We start from the raw sequence: 15,594 nt of genomic DNA on the forward strand, positions 1-15,594 counted from the left end.
GCCCGTGTCCCTGTCCTGCCCTGTGTTCCTGCCCTCAGGAGAGTCCGCAGGAACCCCACGTTCGAGGAGAGGGGACACCACTGCCGCCCCTGGTTATTTCCCTCCCGGTCGCTCAGTTATTTTTGTTAACGCTTATTAAGGAAGACTTGGGAGAGCTCTTTGTTAAGGGCTCACACTCACTTCAATTAAAGGCTAAGAAAACTACCCAAGCGTATCACTGACTCATCGGAGAAATCCCGACGAGCACGTAGCCGCCTAAACTCTGTTCTTGTTTTCACAGCTAAAGGACCGAGAGGGGACACAGGAACAAAACCTGTGAGACTCACAGCTAAGTCAGATGAGAGGGAAACGGAGTTGGAACCCACTTCCCTCTCGGCAGTGCCGGGCCGGGCCCTCCCAGCCCCTCTTTTCCACATCCCAGCCCAGAGCCGGGCTGGGAGCAGAGCGAGCTGAGAGCCCCCGGGGGAAGGACTCGCAGGAGCTCTATTTAGAAAGGGCAAGTCTGTGCCAAACCTGACGAACTTTCCTTTACCCAGAATTATAACTGGAAGTCTAAAAAGCCACAGTGTTTGAAAACACATATTTACATTATATATGCCCCAAAGCAGAATAAACAAAGGTTAGATTTGTAAACTCTCCATCTTAATTAAAGCAGCGCTGCTTAGGACAAACCCACATAACAGGCGGCTTGAAGTGTTGTGTTATTTAATTTATACCTTCCAGCTCCCTTAGTCATGGAGCTGGGACAGCGATAGCATCAGCAGCCACCCCGCTGTGCGGCGCACAGGGAATTTCTAGGGCACTGGGAACCGTGTGGCCCATTTACCACCGTCCCGAGGCTGCGCTTTTCTGCCTTTTCAAACTCAAATCTTCCCTCCTTTTCCCTTGGCGCTTCCCACATTGTTAGGAAGGAAGGGAATGCTGCTGGGTGTCTCCTGCCTCCAGTGCCAGTGCCGAGGCTGGTGGTGTGGCTGCCCAGGGACAGACCCGAGCTGCCCCAGCCCTGCTCTGCCCGGTGCCAGCTCCTGCTGACAGTCCCTGCTCCCATTCCCTGGGCCAGCGTGTGCTTGCACCACCTGCAATAGAAACTGCGGTCAAATATTTCAGCTTTAGAGGAACCCCTTTCTGTTCATGCTCCGAGTGCCACAGCAGGCTTTGAATTTCGCAGCTCTGTGGGGCTGAGAGCCCTCGAGTGTGTAAATAAGCTGCGCTGATGGTGCTGAGAATGTGCTCCCCGCAGGCAATTTCCTTCAGCTGCTTCCCAAGTTCTGTCTTCTCTGGTTTCTCTCTTTGCAGCCTCGAATCTCTCTAGAAGAGATCAGGGACACTGAACAGAGACAGTGAATTACATCTGTGGGAAGCAGGTGTGGAAGCAGAGTGCGCCTGTTGGGAGGAGCCGTGGGATGATCCAGCATCCTCAGGAGAGCATCCCACGGTCTCCCACTGCCCAGCACCTGCTGGATGAGCACCCCTGACCCGCAGCAAAACGAGGGTGGACGGTGCTGCAGGGACAGACAACCCATTTACTGTGCAGAGGGAAATGGAAATGGGAACAGAAAGGGACAGGAAAATGGATGGGGAAAGGGGAAGGGGAAGGGGAAGGGGAAGGGGAAGGGAAAGGGAAAGGGAAAGGGAAAGGGAAAGGGAAAGGGAAAGGGAAAGGGAAAGGGAAAGGGAAAGGGAAAGGGAAAGGGAAAGGGAAAGGGAAAGGGAAAGGGAAAGGGAAAGGGAAAGGGAAAGGGAAAGGGAAAGGGAAAGCTCTTGCCAGATGGCTGCCCACAGTCCCGGTCTCCATCCTGCTCTCGAGGGTGGCAGAGATGTCCTGTCCTGCCCGTGCCCGGCCAGGGCCACCCCCAGCCGGCCCCGGGCTGGGTGGGAGCGCTGCCACTGCCGAGAGCCCCGGAGCCTTCTCGTAATTAGCGCATCGCTTCACTTTTCAAAAGAGGGAAATAGGATGCAGGAAATTACCAGCCAGCTCGGCTGGAGCACTGGGAGGCAGGACGGCGATCGGTGGGGAAGCAGCCCCAGGGGAAGGAGCGCTGTCACTGGGACTCGCAGGGATGGCCGAGAGCTGCTCCCTGCTCTGCTTTCCTGCGTTTAGCTCCAAACTCTGCGGTGATGTGTAAGGAGGGAGGGAGGGAGGGAAGCTGGAGAAGCCAGGGGGATGGCCAGGGCAGGGAGGTTGTGGTGCCAGGGCTGTGAGAGTGGGGAGACCCCCGGCCCCCACCACGCTCAGCATTTCAGGGCTCCCCGAGGGCCGCGCTCCCGCCAGGCAGGAAAAGCCTCACGGTTACTCCATGCTTGAGGCATTCCCTGGTGAAAGCATTCCCATGGCAAACCGCCCTGCAATGGTCACTCCCTTCCCTGCAGCGCTCCCGAACTCTTTCCTCCCTGCTGCACCTCCCGCGCCCCCTGACCCCCACTCTGCCTCACCTGCCGTGGGAAACCCAGGGGGGAAACCTTTCCTGCCTTCCTGGGGTTTCCTCATCCTCCCTAATCTTTGCCTCCCCATCCCTCACTGTCTCCTGTCCCTGGGGCACGGCTGATTCCCGCTGTCCCACGGCCCGAGTTTGGCTCAGCCCGGCGGGGCAGGGCTGGCCGCCTTCCCCCGGGGCTCGGCCGCTCCGAGGGGCCCAGCACACGCCGGGAGCCGCTCGGAGCTTCCTCCGGCCGAGGGACAGCGAGCCCTGGGCTATGTTTAGCCCTGCGGCCGCACGCCGGGAAGTGCCCTTATCTCTTCCCACCTCCTTGTCCTCAGCCGTGCCTGGGCTAATCTCTGCTTGGCACCTTGAGCTCCGCACTGCCCCACGCCGCCAGCACCCAGCGGCTTTTTGTTGTTATTTTTGTAATCTCCGTCACAACTTTTTTTTTTTTTTTCCCCCCCCATAGAACGGCCGCTGTCATCTCTGCCCCACGGAGGGAAAGAGCCGCCCCACGGCGGCCCCGGGGATGCTGCTGGCAGGGTCCGTGTCCCTGCTCATCTCTGGCGCTGCGGGGACACCCCGGGACAGCCGCACACGGGGGAGCACAGAGCCAGGCACTGCTGTCTCATGGTGGGGACTGCCCCCGATTCACACCCAACCCTAGAACCGTGCGATGGTTTGGGCTGGAGGGATACTGAAGATCACTTCCAATCCCCTGCCAAGGGCAGGAACACCTCCCGCTCGACCAGGTTGCTCCAAGCCCCGTCCTTGAACACTTCCAGGGATGGATGGGGCAGCCACAGCTCCTGTGTGTCCTTCCGACTTACAGGGTGTGCACAGAGACGAGATCGCAGCTCTTTCTGTCTCGCACGGGACATTTCAGAGCCCTCCTGGCAAGTGCTCCGCGACCCCTGCTCACCCCCTGCCCCGCGCTGCCCTCAGCACTCTGCCTTTGAACCTGCTGAACTCTGCTGCTCTCCAGGAAAACTGTTTCCCAGTTTGATTTAAAAACTTCCCGAGCCAGAGCTCGTACCAATTACTTAGCAGCGCACTGCTCCAGTTAATCACCAGTGACCATTTTTAGTAATAATTCCTGCGGGGCCGAGGACTGCAGGGAAACATCCGCTCCTGCCTTGCTCCCCTTCCCACCATCTGCCCCGGCTCCTCCCGGGCACGGGATGTGCAGCGGCAGGCACATAAGGTCAGTGCATTTAGGGAAAAACATCACCGCTGAATTAGAGCAGCCGAGCCAGCGAGGAAATCCTAACGCTAATCCCTGATCTTTCACTGACACACGGCAAAGCTCGGCCGAGCCGGCTGCTTCCCTCCTCCCCAGCCACAGCTGGAAAACACGGATAATGCTGCATTACCTTCCCTGCAGGGCTGCTGCGATTAATAGCAGCAGAGAGCTCTGAAATCCTTCAGGGATGGGGATGGCAGGGATTAATACTCGGCTAGATGGTCCCTCAGGACCATTTGCCAATGCTGTGCCCCATTTTCTTTATTCTTTGCTATTTACTTTTATTTTTTTCTGGGACCTGGGTGGTGTTTAATCTCATTTGGCAGTTATGGATTGTCTCCAAAATAATCAATGTTTGTGCATTCATCTGCATCGCTCAGCTGATCCCACAGGGATGAGCATGCAGTGCCGGCGGGAGCCTCGGGCAGAGCATCCCTGCTCTCACTGGCCAAGGAACCAACTTTGCTCCGTGTTTCCAAGGAGGAAACAAAACCTTTGGTAGTAGCAGGCAGCTCTGCCTCAAATTAATTTCCGTGCCGTCGGGAAAATACCCTGTGTCATCCTGCAAATCAGGCAGAAAATGATGCTCCCCGTGCCCCCCCTCCTGCCTGTGCCCTTTGTAGAGGCACGCACGTGTGAGGATGGAGAATCAATGGATCCAGAATCTGCGCATCGGAATATTTTCCCAGTGTTTCATCTTGTATCAAAAATCACTACAAAAATACAGCCCTGCCCTTTTGTCAGAAGGAAAATACCCAGAGTTCAGCAAACTGCCAAGTTTTTCATGTTTAAATTTCCGCTGGCAGCTGCTCTCCGCAGCATCCCAGCCAGTCAAGCACCCCGTGGGATGCAGGCAGCCCCAGAGCTCCGGATCCACGCTGGCAAATCTTCCCAGGTCGGCATCCGCGTGCTTTGAGCTCGGCAGGATCTGTCACGTCATCAGCTGCGCAGAGGGCAACCAAGTCATGCGAGAAACGGGCATTTCTTAAAAAAATACAGGACCCGAAGCGTGAATCGTGGCTGAGTCACTGAAACACGAAACTCACTAAAAGGATGAATTAGAGCTATTAGAATATAGAGGTAATTACTCATGTGAACAATGCCCTGCTCGACTCTTTAATGATTACACAAATTAGTGCATAAAATTATGTTAATGGCTCTGCAAGAGGCACATCCACCCAGCCCGCCGGGCGGGAGGGGACGCAGAGCTGAGCCAGGTCCCCCTCGGCACCCAGGAGCAAAGACAGAGAGCGCCAGGAGAGGCTGCAGCCCTTCCTGCGGCTCTGCCGGGCTCTGTGCCTGCCCTGTCCGGCAGCTCTGCCCTGCTCCGTGCCCATCCCGCAGCTCTGCCCTGCTCCGTGCCCATCCCGCAGCTCTGCCCTGCTCCGTGCCCATCCCACAGCTCTGCCCTGCTCCGTGCCCATCCCGCAGCTCTGCCCTGCTCCGTGCCCATCCCACAGCTCTGCCCTGCTCCGTGCCCATCCCAAAGCTCTGCCGGGCTCTGTGCCTATCCTGCGGCTCTGCCGTGCTCCAAAACCATCCCGCAGTTCTGCCAGGCTCTGTGCCCATTCCATCCTTCAGCTCTGCCCTGCTCCATGCCCATCCTGTCCCACAGCTCTGCTCCGTGCCCATTCTGTCCTGTGACTCTGCCCTGCTCTGTGCCCATCCCGCAGCTCTGCCAGCTGCTGTGACCACCCCACGACACTGCCAGGCTCCGTGTGTATCCTGCGGCTCTGCTGGGCTCCAGGACCATTCCACAGCTCTGCCAGGCTCCGTGCCCATCCCGCAGCTCTGCCGGGCTCTGTGCCCATCCCTTCCCGCAGCTCTGCCAGGCTCTGTGCCCATCCCGCAGCTCTGCCGGGCTCTGTGCCCATCCCATCCCGCAGCTCCGCCGGGGTAGGACAAAGCACTGCAGGGACCATGCAATGGGCACATCACTAACTCACCTTCAGGCGTGTGGGAGAGGGGTTTTAAGGAACGTTTATTACACAGGGACCTGCCTGGAATCTTCATTTTTCCTAATAATTCAGTTTTGTATTTGAAACCGCTCCAACTGCAATTCCAGATAAACTGCTCTTCCCGTGCAGGTGCAGCGAGGATCATTCTGCTCTCGGCGTGGGGAATTCTCACCAAAGCTGGGGCTCTTTTAAGCCAATCTAGAAATGACTCTAATTTTGCTGCACAACTAAAAATCTCTGCTGTTATCAGGAGCAAGAAACCTCACGGCACAGCCAACACACAGAGCAACGAAAGAATCCCCTGTACTAAAGCAGAAGTTTCTGTTAGGAAAAAACACCCCAAACAAACAACAGGAAAATAAAAAAGAACCCAAAACCCCAAACTGTGGTTTCTAGGAGAAACCACAGCTTTTCTAACCGTTTCTATTTCAGAGCTAGTGTTGGGTTTATTAAGTCCGGGGCTATCAGGACGATGTGCAATTAAGGAGGAGAGATTCCCTCCCTCTCCAGGGCGCTTTCCCGAAGTGCTGGCACAATGAAGGCAGTATCGGGCCGGGCTGCCGGGCAGCTGCAGGGCCCAGGGCGGCCCAGAGGGGCCAGGCAGCCCCGGGGCGCACAATCGGCCTCAGTTGTCCCAACAAAGCGGCACTATGGCAGCGCAGGAGCATCGCAACAGGCAGAGCCCTGCAGGAGCGGCGCAGCTCAGCCAGCGCTGCCGGGGAGAAGCAGCGGGGAGGGAACGCTGCCTGCTCGCTGTGCAGCACAAACCCACCTGCTCCGGGGTGGAGAAAGGATTTAGGAGAGGGGGTTAAGCTCGGATGTCCCCTCTGCTTTAACAAAGGTGATTCCATTTCCCTACCCCTTCCCACCTTCTTCAGGGAGAACGGAATCTCAAAACATTTCATTTCAGGAAGAACACGTTCATGAGAGAATACACCTGGTGCCTTGGCTGGTATCTGTTGAAATCCTAGCAAATACCTGCCCGGAAAAGGTGCTGGTGGAACAGCCACCGTGGGATGCCAGCCTGCAGCCAGCCCATTCTCACTAATGCATCGTTATTATAGGATATAAAAATCCTAAAACGTGATTATAGGATATTAAAATCAGTGCCAGCTTCACCCACCAGCCCCAGCTGGGTGAGTGGATGGCTCCCAGGAAGCAGATTCCCCACGGGGGAAGTCAAACAGGCACTTACTGAAATTCACTTTCACCCTTGGGGAAGCTGAAGGGCAAAAGAGACGGCACCGGGCTCCGCGGGTTGTGCCAGGCACGAGTGTTGCTCCCAAAACTCACCGACTCCTCAGCACTTCTGTCACAATGTTAATGAACTCATAACGTGGTATAATTAAAAACTGAGAGTGTGTCAGGAGGCACAGCCTCCTCCAGTTAACTTCTCCTAATGCTGTCAAACCTGGTTCATAGCACATTTCTGAGATATTAATTTAATTCCTCTATTTTATGTCAATCAGAGAACATGATGTTCCCCTCGAGGACAGCGGAACACTCTGGATCAGAATCTGGAATTAAAACACAGGGCACTTGGGGAAAGCCTTGCTTCACCCTGTGGTTTCCCTGCTCCAGCACTGCTTGGCTGGCTGCTCTCAGCATGGTGACAGAAACAATTTTATGGGGAAAAAGGGAATGTGGGAGAGCTCCACACTGGGAACAGGTTTATTACAGGATCCCAAAGTGTTTCACAAACACCACAGCTGGGACACAGAGAGCAAAGTGAGTGGGTGATGATGGGGCTGGAACAGACCAGCAGCTCCTCCTGGGGTGACCTGAGCTCTCCCCTTGGAGGGGGAAAGCCAGGAGAGAATCCAGGAGTGCCCTGTTCCTGCCCATTCTCCAAGTGAAATGGAAAGGCAGCCTCTCCACACCGCGGGGAGGATCGCAGCCTTCTGCCAGAGGTGCGGTCCCCACCACAGACTCCGTGTCAGAAGCTCTCCAGGAAGGTGACACTCCACAAAGCCCTAAGCAGAGAACACTGTGTTCCCACCTCCTCTTCCTGGCAGTGCCCTCCCGGAGCATCCACAGGGTGATCCAAACCACTGAGATAATCTCAGGAGCAAACAATCCTCAGGTAGTTCCTACTCCACACACAGGTGAGACTTGGAGCACATCCTGCACCCACTGGCTCCCTGGTGCCAGAAGCAGGCTTGACAAATTACAGCCTTCCCTCGTACAGGGAATTCCGAGTTACAGCCTTCCTGAGCCTCCAGCACACACCTCGTACAGGGAATTCCGAGTTAACAGCCTTCCCGTGCCTCCAGCACACACCTCGTACAGGGAATTCCGAGTTACAGCCTTCCTGTGCCTCCAGCACACACCTCGTACAGGGAATTCCACATCCTACTCAGCTGAACTGCCCCTGAAATCGGTGTTCCAGACATCCATGAGCTCCTGGTGAACGTTAGAGGCACCAGCTCTTCCTGGACTCCCTGGCTCAGAACTAAAACCTGTAAGGGGAGACAGCGATCCCTTGGGTGTGCCAGCGTCCTTCACCCCTCCTCCCCGTGGGTGCTTTGCAGAGGGATCCTCTCCACACTCGCCCTGGCACACCAACCTCTTCAGGTTGTGAAACACCCTGAGCACGCCTGTACCCTTTGAAATCACTTTCAGCTTCCTTCACTGCCCATGATGGACCAGGGCAATTCCCAGCACTTCAGGGTTTTTGGGCCAAACTTCACCTTTGTTGCCACAGAGCCCCCACTGCCCCCATTTCCCGCATCATCACATTCTCTGCCAACAGCCACACACCTGCCCCAGTGCCACGGCCTCCTCTGGGCATCCAGCCCACGGGGGAAGGTGGCCTGGGCCAGCCTGGCCACAGGGCTGCAATCCCATGCCCACAGCTCAAGGAACACTCACACAGGACCCCACTCCTGCTCCATCCTCCCACACCAGTAATGGCCACACAGACCAGTCCTGCCCCATTTATCCCCAGGACCAGCCCATAAATCCCCCATTTTCCCCATGTGACACCCAACGCTCCCTCCTTTAAGCAGGGAGAATTAATTCTTTTCCCCTCCCCAACTACTAAATTCCACCCATTTCCCAGGGAACTGATCCTTTATTGAGGAGAAGCTCAAACATGGACGCTTCCTGCGGAACACTCCGGCTCTGTTCCACACAAAAGGCTTTTGTCCGGATCCCCAACGCGAGGGCGGCGGGCGAGGACGAGACTCTGTGACCAACGATGACACGGGGAGTGTTTTTGTAAAAATTTTATTTGTCAAAGAAAAAAAAGCAACGGCCAATTGAAACCTACGTCATCTTTAACTCCAATTTTGGTCTTTAAATTTAGAGAAATGACTTTACTTTTATTTTTTTTAAACAAACCCCCCTTTTTCCCCTTTAAGGTTTACCATCTACTCGTGCTGAATCCTTCCAAGGAGATTGCTCCAGCGTACCTCTCCAGGTCCTCGCTTTGCTCCTTTTACCAAAAAAATGCAAAACTCCATCGTGCATCTTAAGGGCTCCAATCGTCAAAAATAGGAAAAAAAATATCTTTGGAATAGCCAATTGAGTTGAATAAAAAAATCCACACGAATGCGGTTTGGTTGGGGCAGGAATCCACTCCTATGTTCCTGGTAATTTGATCCCGCTCCATGAATCCTTGTAATTCAGCCTCCCTATCCTATCCACATTATGATTTGAATCCAATGATCCAGCTCCAAGGATTGGGATCCAGTGAGCCCTCTCCAATCCAAACCTTTATAACCAGCAAAACCAAAAAAGAGGAGGCAAAAAGTTAGATACTGTAATGAAAAAATAGGATTCTGGGGAATGATCAGTTATGTTTGCCATCAATTAATTCAGATGTACAGTAATAACTATCAATTCCCCAAAACAAACTTTCCAATGGTGATGCTCAGATAATTTCTTTAGAAATGTTAATTACTATTTGGAGGAAACATTGTAAATATTTACAATATGTCAACTGGAAATGCCAACATACTCAGCGCATTGGTGGGTACGAGGTTTTGTGGTTGTAAAAAATGGTTTTACTAAACTGGAAAAGCTTTAACTGCTCGGTCTATCCACCTACTATGGAATGGCTGGACTACAGCTGCACTCCCAGCTGGAGGGAACGTTAACAATCAGTGTTTTCACACGGATTGTGAGTCAATCGTGAATTAGTCTGAGGGGGAAGGGCTGAGACTTAAACTATTCCCCACTAGGTTTGCTATTTTTATTTTGCTTTCATTCTGGTACTTATAAAAATGCAACAGCCACGCTGTATCAGTCACACAGAGGACATGCAGATTTTAGCAGTATTGATATTATACTCTGATTGCAAGTTCTACTACAAGTGTACGGATACTACGGACATGGACACTTGTAACCAAACGCTGCGGGACAAATAAACCAATACTCCCCCCCCGGCCCCGGTTATTCCTTTAAAAAACTAGAATGGAATAGAGAATTACAAAAGCAGGGATTTGGCCACAATTGCCCCCCCAGAAAAGGAAGTTTTAAAAGAGAAGAGCAATCGCAGCCTGCGGTCACGAGAACATGCCTGAAGCGACACGTGGGGACACGTAGGTGCTCGGCCTCAATTCCCCTGTCTCTCAGTATAAGGTCAATACTGCCAAGTTCATCTGTGACAATAGCACTTGGAGTCATACCATTGCCTCCATTATTGATCTGATCCTCCTCAATCCTCCTTTTGACAATCCTAAAATGATTGACATGTGCTCCACAATCCTTTAATCCAAAGCATTCTTAATCCATCTCTTCAGATATGTCTACAGAAAGACACACGAAAAGGCAAGATAAAATGTAAGATCCCCCAGAAGAGACAAGTTAGCCACAAACATCCCAACATCCCCAGCTCGTCTCGACCACAGCGCAACACTGAGACATTTACACAGCAATACCACGGCTCCAAGAATGTTGGTATTGAACTAGAACTAAACCGGAACAATCCTGACTGACAGCAATTAAAATACAATTTACCAAAGACAGGAGGGGAATGTCGGTGTGGAGGAGCAAATACTCACTAGGGATTTTACACAAGAATGCAATTCAACACTTCAGCCAATTCGAGTAAAACAGTTGGAATTTAAAAAAAAAATGAAAGACTGTACTAAGTAAAGGAAAACTGTGTACAACATGGGGTTCTACAAAAAGATCAGAGCTAGAGTGATGTTTATGTACGAGATCGGGATCTGCTGTGGCGGGGAGAGTAGCGTGGAGATCCTCTGCTTCTTCTTGGGGAATAACTGCGGCTTCTGCTGTTGCTTCGACTACGGCTCCTGCTACGACTACGGCTGCGGGACCGAGATCTTCCATAGCTTGGGCTTCTTGGGCCATCAACTTTAACACGGATGTAGGCAGTTTCTCCCTATTGAATAGACAGAACTTTCGATTGAAACGTCGAGGCTTCAGGGCCATGTTTCAGGCATGCTGACAGACTGCAGACAGCGTTACTACGGCTGGGACAGACAGCAGAGCTTACACGTCTATGTCCAGCCTGACCACACACTTATTTAGCTGCTTCGTAACCAAACAATGAACACCACACGTTCCTTACCTTCAAATCCTACTGTTAAGCCCCTTGTATCCAATTCTGGCCAAAGAAAGTAAGTGTGATACCTACCTCGTGAGATCTAAATTTAGTGTTATCCAGCTTTCGCACAGCGTAGGTCATGTCTTCCTTCCGCACAAACTCCACGACACCAGTGCCATCTCGGAAAACATCAGCATAACATACATCACCTGCTTCACGCATGTGATCCTTTAAATCCTGCCAACTTCCACTTGGAGGCAGCCCTACAGGAAAACCAAGACGTGACTTTAAAACCGGATTAGAGGCTCACCTCCTCTTTACAGCATCTGCAGCAGGCGCAGCGAAGGAGAGGAGCCCTCGGCATCGGGGGGACACCACTCCTCCCCTCCTGAAGCACACGGGGCGATGCTTTTTAAGGAGAAGCTCGCAGCAGCACCGCGCCTGCAGGACCCCGGGGGAGCACTTAGGCTGAGAATGAGCAATGACTCACCCGAGACGATCACTCTGTACTCCGAGCGCCGGGACGGGGGGCCGTACCTGCCCCGGGGGGCTCCTCCCCCTCCGCCGCCGCCGCCGCCTCTGCCGGTGCCGCGGCCGCTCCGAGGGAACTCCACGCGGAGGCGATACCCATCGTAGTCGTAGCCGTCCCGCCCGTAGACGGCGTCCTCCGCGTCCCTGCGGGCGGCACGGGGCGGGCGGTGAGCGCGGCCGCCGCACCGCCCGCCTTTGTTCCCGCTCCCCGCCCGCCTCTCCCCGCCCGCCGCCTCGCCAGGCCCCGTTAGCGCGGCGATGCTCCCGGGCGGGCGGCGGCGGCTCCGCCGGGGCTCCGGGGCCCAGGGCAGCGCCAGAGGGGTCTCACCTGGGGTCCTCAAACTCGACGAAGGCGAAGGGCGGGCCCCCGCGGCGGTTCTTCAAGTCGATGTCGCGGATGGCGCCGTACTTGTAGAACACGTCCTCGATGTCCTTGGTGCGGATGTCGGGGGGCAGGTTCCCCACGTAGATGCGGCAGTCGTTGTTGCCGGCCGGGCCGCGGATGACGCCGCCGCCGGACATGGCGAGGTCGGCAATGTTTGCGGCGGCGCGGGGCGGTGCGGGCGGCGCGGGGCGGCGGTGGCGGGGCCGGGCCGGGCTCTCGGAGCGCTCGTCACCTCCCCCGACCGCCGCTTCAAAATGGCGCCCGCGGCTCCGCTCGCGCTGCCTCTGCGCGCACCGATCTCACCCCGGGACGCAGCACCGGCCGCAGCACCGCCCGCGCTCACGGCGGGCCAGCAGCGCACGCGTCTGCCGCCGCGCCCTCGCTCTTCCGCCCCGCGCAGGCGCGGTTCCACCGAAAAGTAGTCCCTCTGTTCTCGCCGCTCCGGAGCAGCCGAGTCCGTGCGGGTGGCGCAGCTGCGGGGCGCGAGGCTCCGGGAGCTCAGTGACACTGCGGGGAGCCGCCGTTCCCCGCGGCAGGAGAAAGACGCGCCTCCCGGCAGCGGCTTAAACAGCGGAGGCTGCGTGACGTCACGTCCGGTGCGGCGCCCCGCGCCTTTAGGCCCGGCCGGGGAGGGCGCGCCCCACAATGCACTGCGCGGGACGGCGGGCGCGCTTGGCGCCAAGCGCGGGGCCCCTCCCACAATGCACCGCGGGGATGGCGCGGACGGCGCCCGCCGTGTCCTCACCGTGTCCTCACTGTGTCCCCCGGGTGTCCCCGCTGTGTCCCCCGGGTGTCCCCGCCGTGGCCGAAGGGCCGCAGCGCTGTGCTCTGTCCCGGTGTGTCGTGCCTCGGGGAACGGAGCAGAGTTCTGCCCGCTGCCCCGGGGGCAGGACCCAAAATGGCCGCCCCGGGGCCGCGGGAAGCGGGACGGGCCCCGGGCTCACACATCGCCTTCAGCAGTTCAAGGCCGGGTTTAAATCTCGGGTTTGGGGTTTTCCCCTGCTCGCGGTGTGTTTTCGCAATCCTGAACCCCTAGGATGGTTCCTGCGGGCTCTTGCATCCAGCATTTGCAGCTGAGTGTGACGAACTTGGGCAAAACAAACTTTAAGAATGAACTTGAGCTGGTGCCTAAGTTAATAAAAGTGGAGGAACAAAAAGCCTTAATAATTGAGGCAAAGTCGCATCCCAAGTGGATACATTTGGGAACGCTGCTGAGGGCTGCGTGCTGCTGCAGAACATTCTGTACTGTGCATTTAGGAAGGTTTAATGTAGGGTCATGTGAAAAACAGACTCAAAAGAAGGCAAAAAAGGATATCCTGGGGAAGAACCAGTACAATAATATCCAAATATGTTTATAAAATTGTAATTTGGATAAAGACACTTTATATTTACAGTGGAGTACTCTGCATTGTTACAAAGCCCTCACAGATGTGTTAAAGCAGCTTTCAAGGGAGAAACCATTTCAGTGTGCCCCTGGCCACGAGATGATACAAAAATGTGAGGTTGTGCAAAAAAAATATTGAAATAAATGATCTTGTGCAATCTAGGTGTCTCATTGATTGATCCCTGGGTGTTTGTATCAGCACAAATGTGGTGCTGGAGAGGTTCGGTCACTGAAACCACCATGAGGGGTTAAAACAGCGTTGGGGAGTGGAGAAAACCCTTTTAGGCTCATGGGTTAATTAAGGGATTGTGAAAAATGCCTCCTGGCTCTCTCTTGGAGCCCATCATGCTGCCCTCATTTTTCACATGTTAATGAAAAATGCATATTCCTCTGGAAAAACAGCAATCCGGCGGCTGACAGGGAAGTATTTTCAGGATAACATCACAACCCGTGTGGCTGTTACAAATGCTGCTTTTTCTCTCCCTGAGGAGGAGGAGGATGAGAGGTCCCTGAGAGGCAGCGATGACTCTGCTCCAGTGTTTTGAACAAGGAATGTCCCTGTTGGGTCACCAAGGGATTAAATGACAGAAGAGAGGTGGGGTGAGAGCCCATCTTCACAAGAGGCAAAGGGTAAATTCCCAGCTGCCTGGGATGTTCTGCATGTGTGACAGAGTTTTAGGGTTTTGCAATTCCCTTTGTAGTGGAACACAATATGGTGAGCAGCGAGCGCAGCGCCTGTGAGGATCTATGTAACTTCAGTGGGTGATTTGGGGGAAATAATGGGGTTTTAAGATTATTTAGCAAGCTACTCGCAATTTAACAAACTGTTCAGTTACTTGCCAGCTCAGCAGAAACCCCTTTTAGAGTTCCCATCCCTGGGAGTGTCCAAGGAATGTCAGGACGTGGCACTCAGTGGGGTGGTCTGGGTGAACAGGGTGGTGATGGGTCAAGGATTGGACTCAGTGATCTTGGAGGTCTTTTCCAGCCTATGATTCAGGGATTCTGTGGTCCCTGGAAGTGTCCAAGGCCAGGCAGGACAAGATTGGGAGCAGCCTGGGACAGTGGAAGGTGTCCCTGCCCATGGCAGGGGGTGGAACTGGGTGAGCTTTAAGGCCCCTCCCAACCCAAACCTTTCTGTGATATTAGAAAAACCCAACAAGTCCCCTTCCCACAAAAAAAAAAAAAACAAAACCAACAAAACAAACCCCACAAAGATCCTGATTATGCTTTTCCCAGGTGTAGGGAATCTCTATCCTTTGCCAAGAAATGAGTCTCTATTTTCAAAAACTTATTAAAACCATGGAAAGTTATTCTTAAAGGCATCATAAACCAATAGTAAGTCTGCCTGCTTGGTGAAAACCCCGTTGCATAATTTCTTTTGTGTCTGAATAATCCTCATAACTGCTTTAAATGATTCTCTTAATTACCTTAATGAAGTGTCTCTTTATAGAAGTATTAGATGTTTTCTTCCTCATTACCTTCCTTAGGTCTGTGTTATCAGTGGAGTGTTTAGTTGGATATGCTGCACAACACTTATTTCTCAGAGTAACTTTTGGCTTCCTATCAAAACACATATATGGGGAATTAATAAGTTATGTAGAAAATAAATTACTGGGAAGGAAAAGGCAAATAACCTTGCTAAAATAAAAAAAAATATGCCAACTACTGTAAAATGACAAGTTTTTGTTCTCAAAATGGGAGCAATGGAAACTAGGGCTTTCCAAGGGAGAATAATGCAAATATTATCCATATAACATCATTGCTTATTGTTGTTCCTGATGAAGCTTGGGAAGCAGGAGGTTTCCCAAGCAGAGCTGCAGGGCTGGGGCTGTGGCCCATGGCCTGTCATCGCCCAGCTCTGTCACACAGAACCTGTTTGTCCTCATCCTTGCTACAGAGCAATCCAGCTGGGATTAGTCCTGACTAATCTTACTGTGTTGCAAAATAACAGTTCATCAAAGCTCAGATTGTTTGGGAGAAAAGAGTCCGTTTTTTAAGAGGCATCTGAAGTTATAATGTGGGTTTTTTTTGAGAACTGAGCAATGAATTGTCCAAACTTGCCATTTCCCTCCTGTAACAGTCCTTTGAAATCTGCTGCTGGAGGGGTTTCCTTGGCATTTCACCAGTAACTTGAAACCACACGGGTTGAGTCTTTGGA

General features: G+C 53.6%; 2 protein-coding genes across 3 annotated transcripts in view; one reads left to right on the top strand and one right to left on the bottom strand.

The window, feature by feature from the left end:
- HEATR6 (HEAT repeat containing 6) overlaps window positions 1–15,594 on the top strand; it is a 340,544-nt gene that overhangs the window by 282,462 nt on the left and 42,488 nt on the right. The gene's annotated exons all lie outside the window — the stretch shown is intronic.
- On the bottom strand, window positions 8,834–13,516 carry SRSF1 (serine and arginine rich splicing factor 1). Of its 2 annotated transcripts, none has more exons than XR_009279295.1 (4): window positions 11,996–13,516; window positions 11,627–11,811; window positions 10,253–11,399; window positions 8,834–9,336 (listed from the first exon to the last, which is right to left on the bottom strand). XR_009279295.1 is itself a non-coding variant. In XM_058854587.1 (4 exons), the coding sequence occupies exons 1-4, from the start codon at window positions 12,187–12,189 to the stop codon at window positions 10,777–10,779; spliced, it is 747 nt and encodes a 248-aa protein (XP_058710570.1). In that variant the 5' UTR covers window positions 12,190–13,512; the 3' UTR covers window positions 8,834–10,776. The 2 variants fall into 2 exon arrangements, 1 of the variants encoding a protein (XP_058710570.1); XM_058854587.1 differs by having other exon boundaries at window positions 8,834–10,971; window positions 11,227–11,399; window positions 11,996–13,512.

The sequence above is a fragment of the Poecile atricapillus genome, chromosome 21 (assembly GCF_030490865.1).
Source record: "Poecile atricapillus isolate bPoeAtr1 chromosome 21, bPoeAtr1.hap1, whole genome shotgun sequence".
NCBI classification, from domain to species: Eukaryota; Metazoa; Chordata; class Aves; order Passeriformes; family Paridae; genus Poecile; species Poecile atricapillus.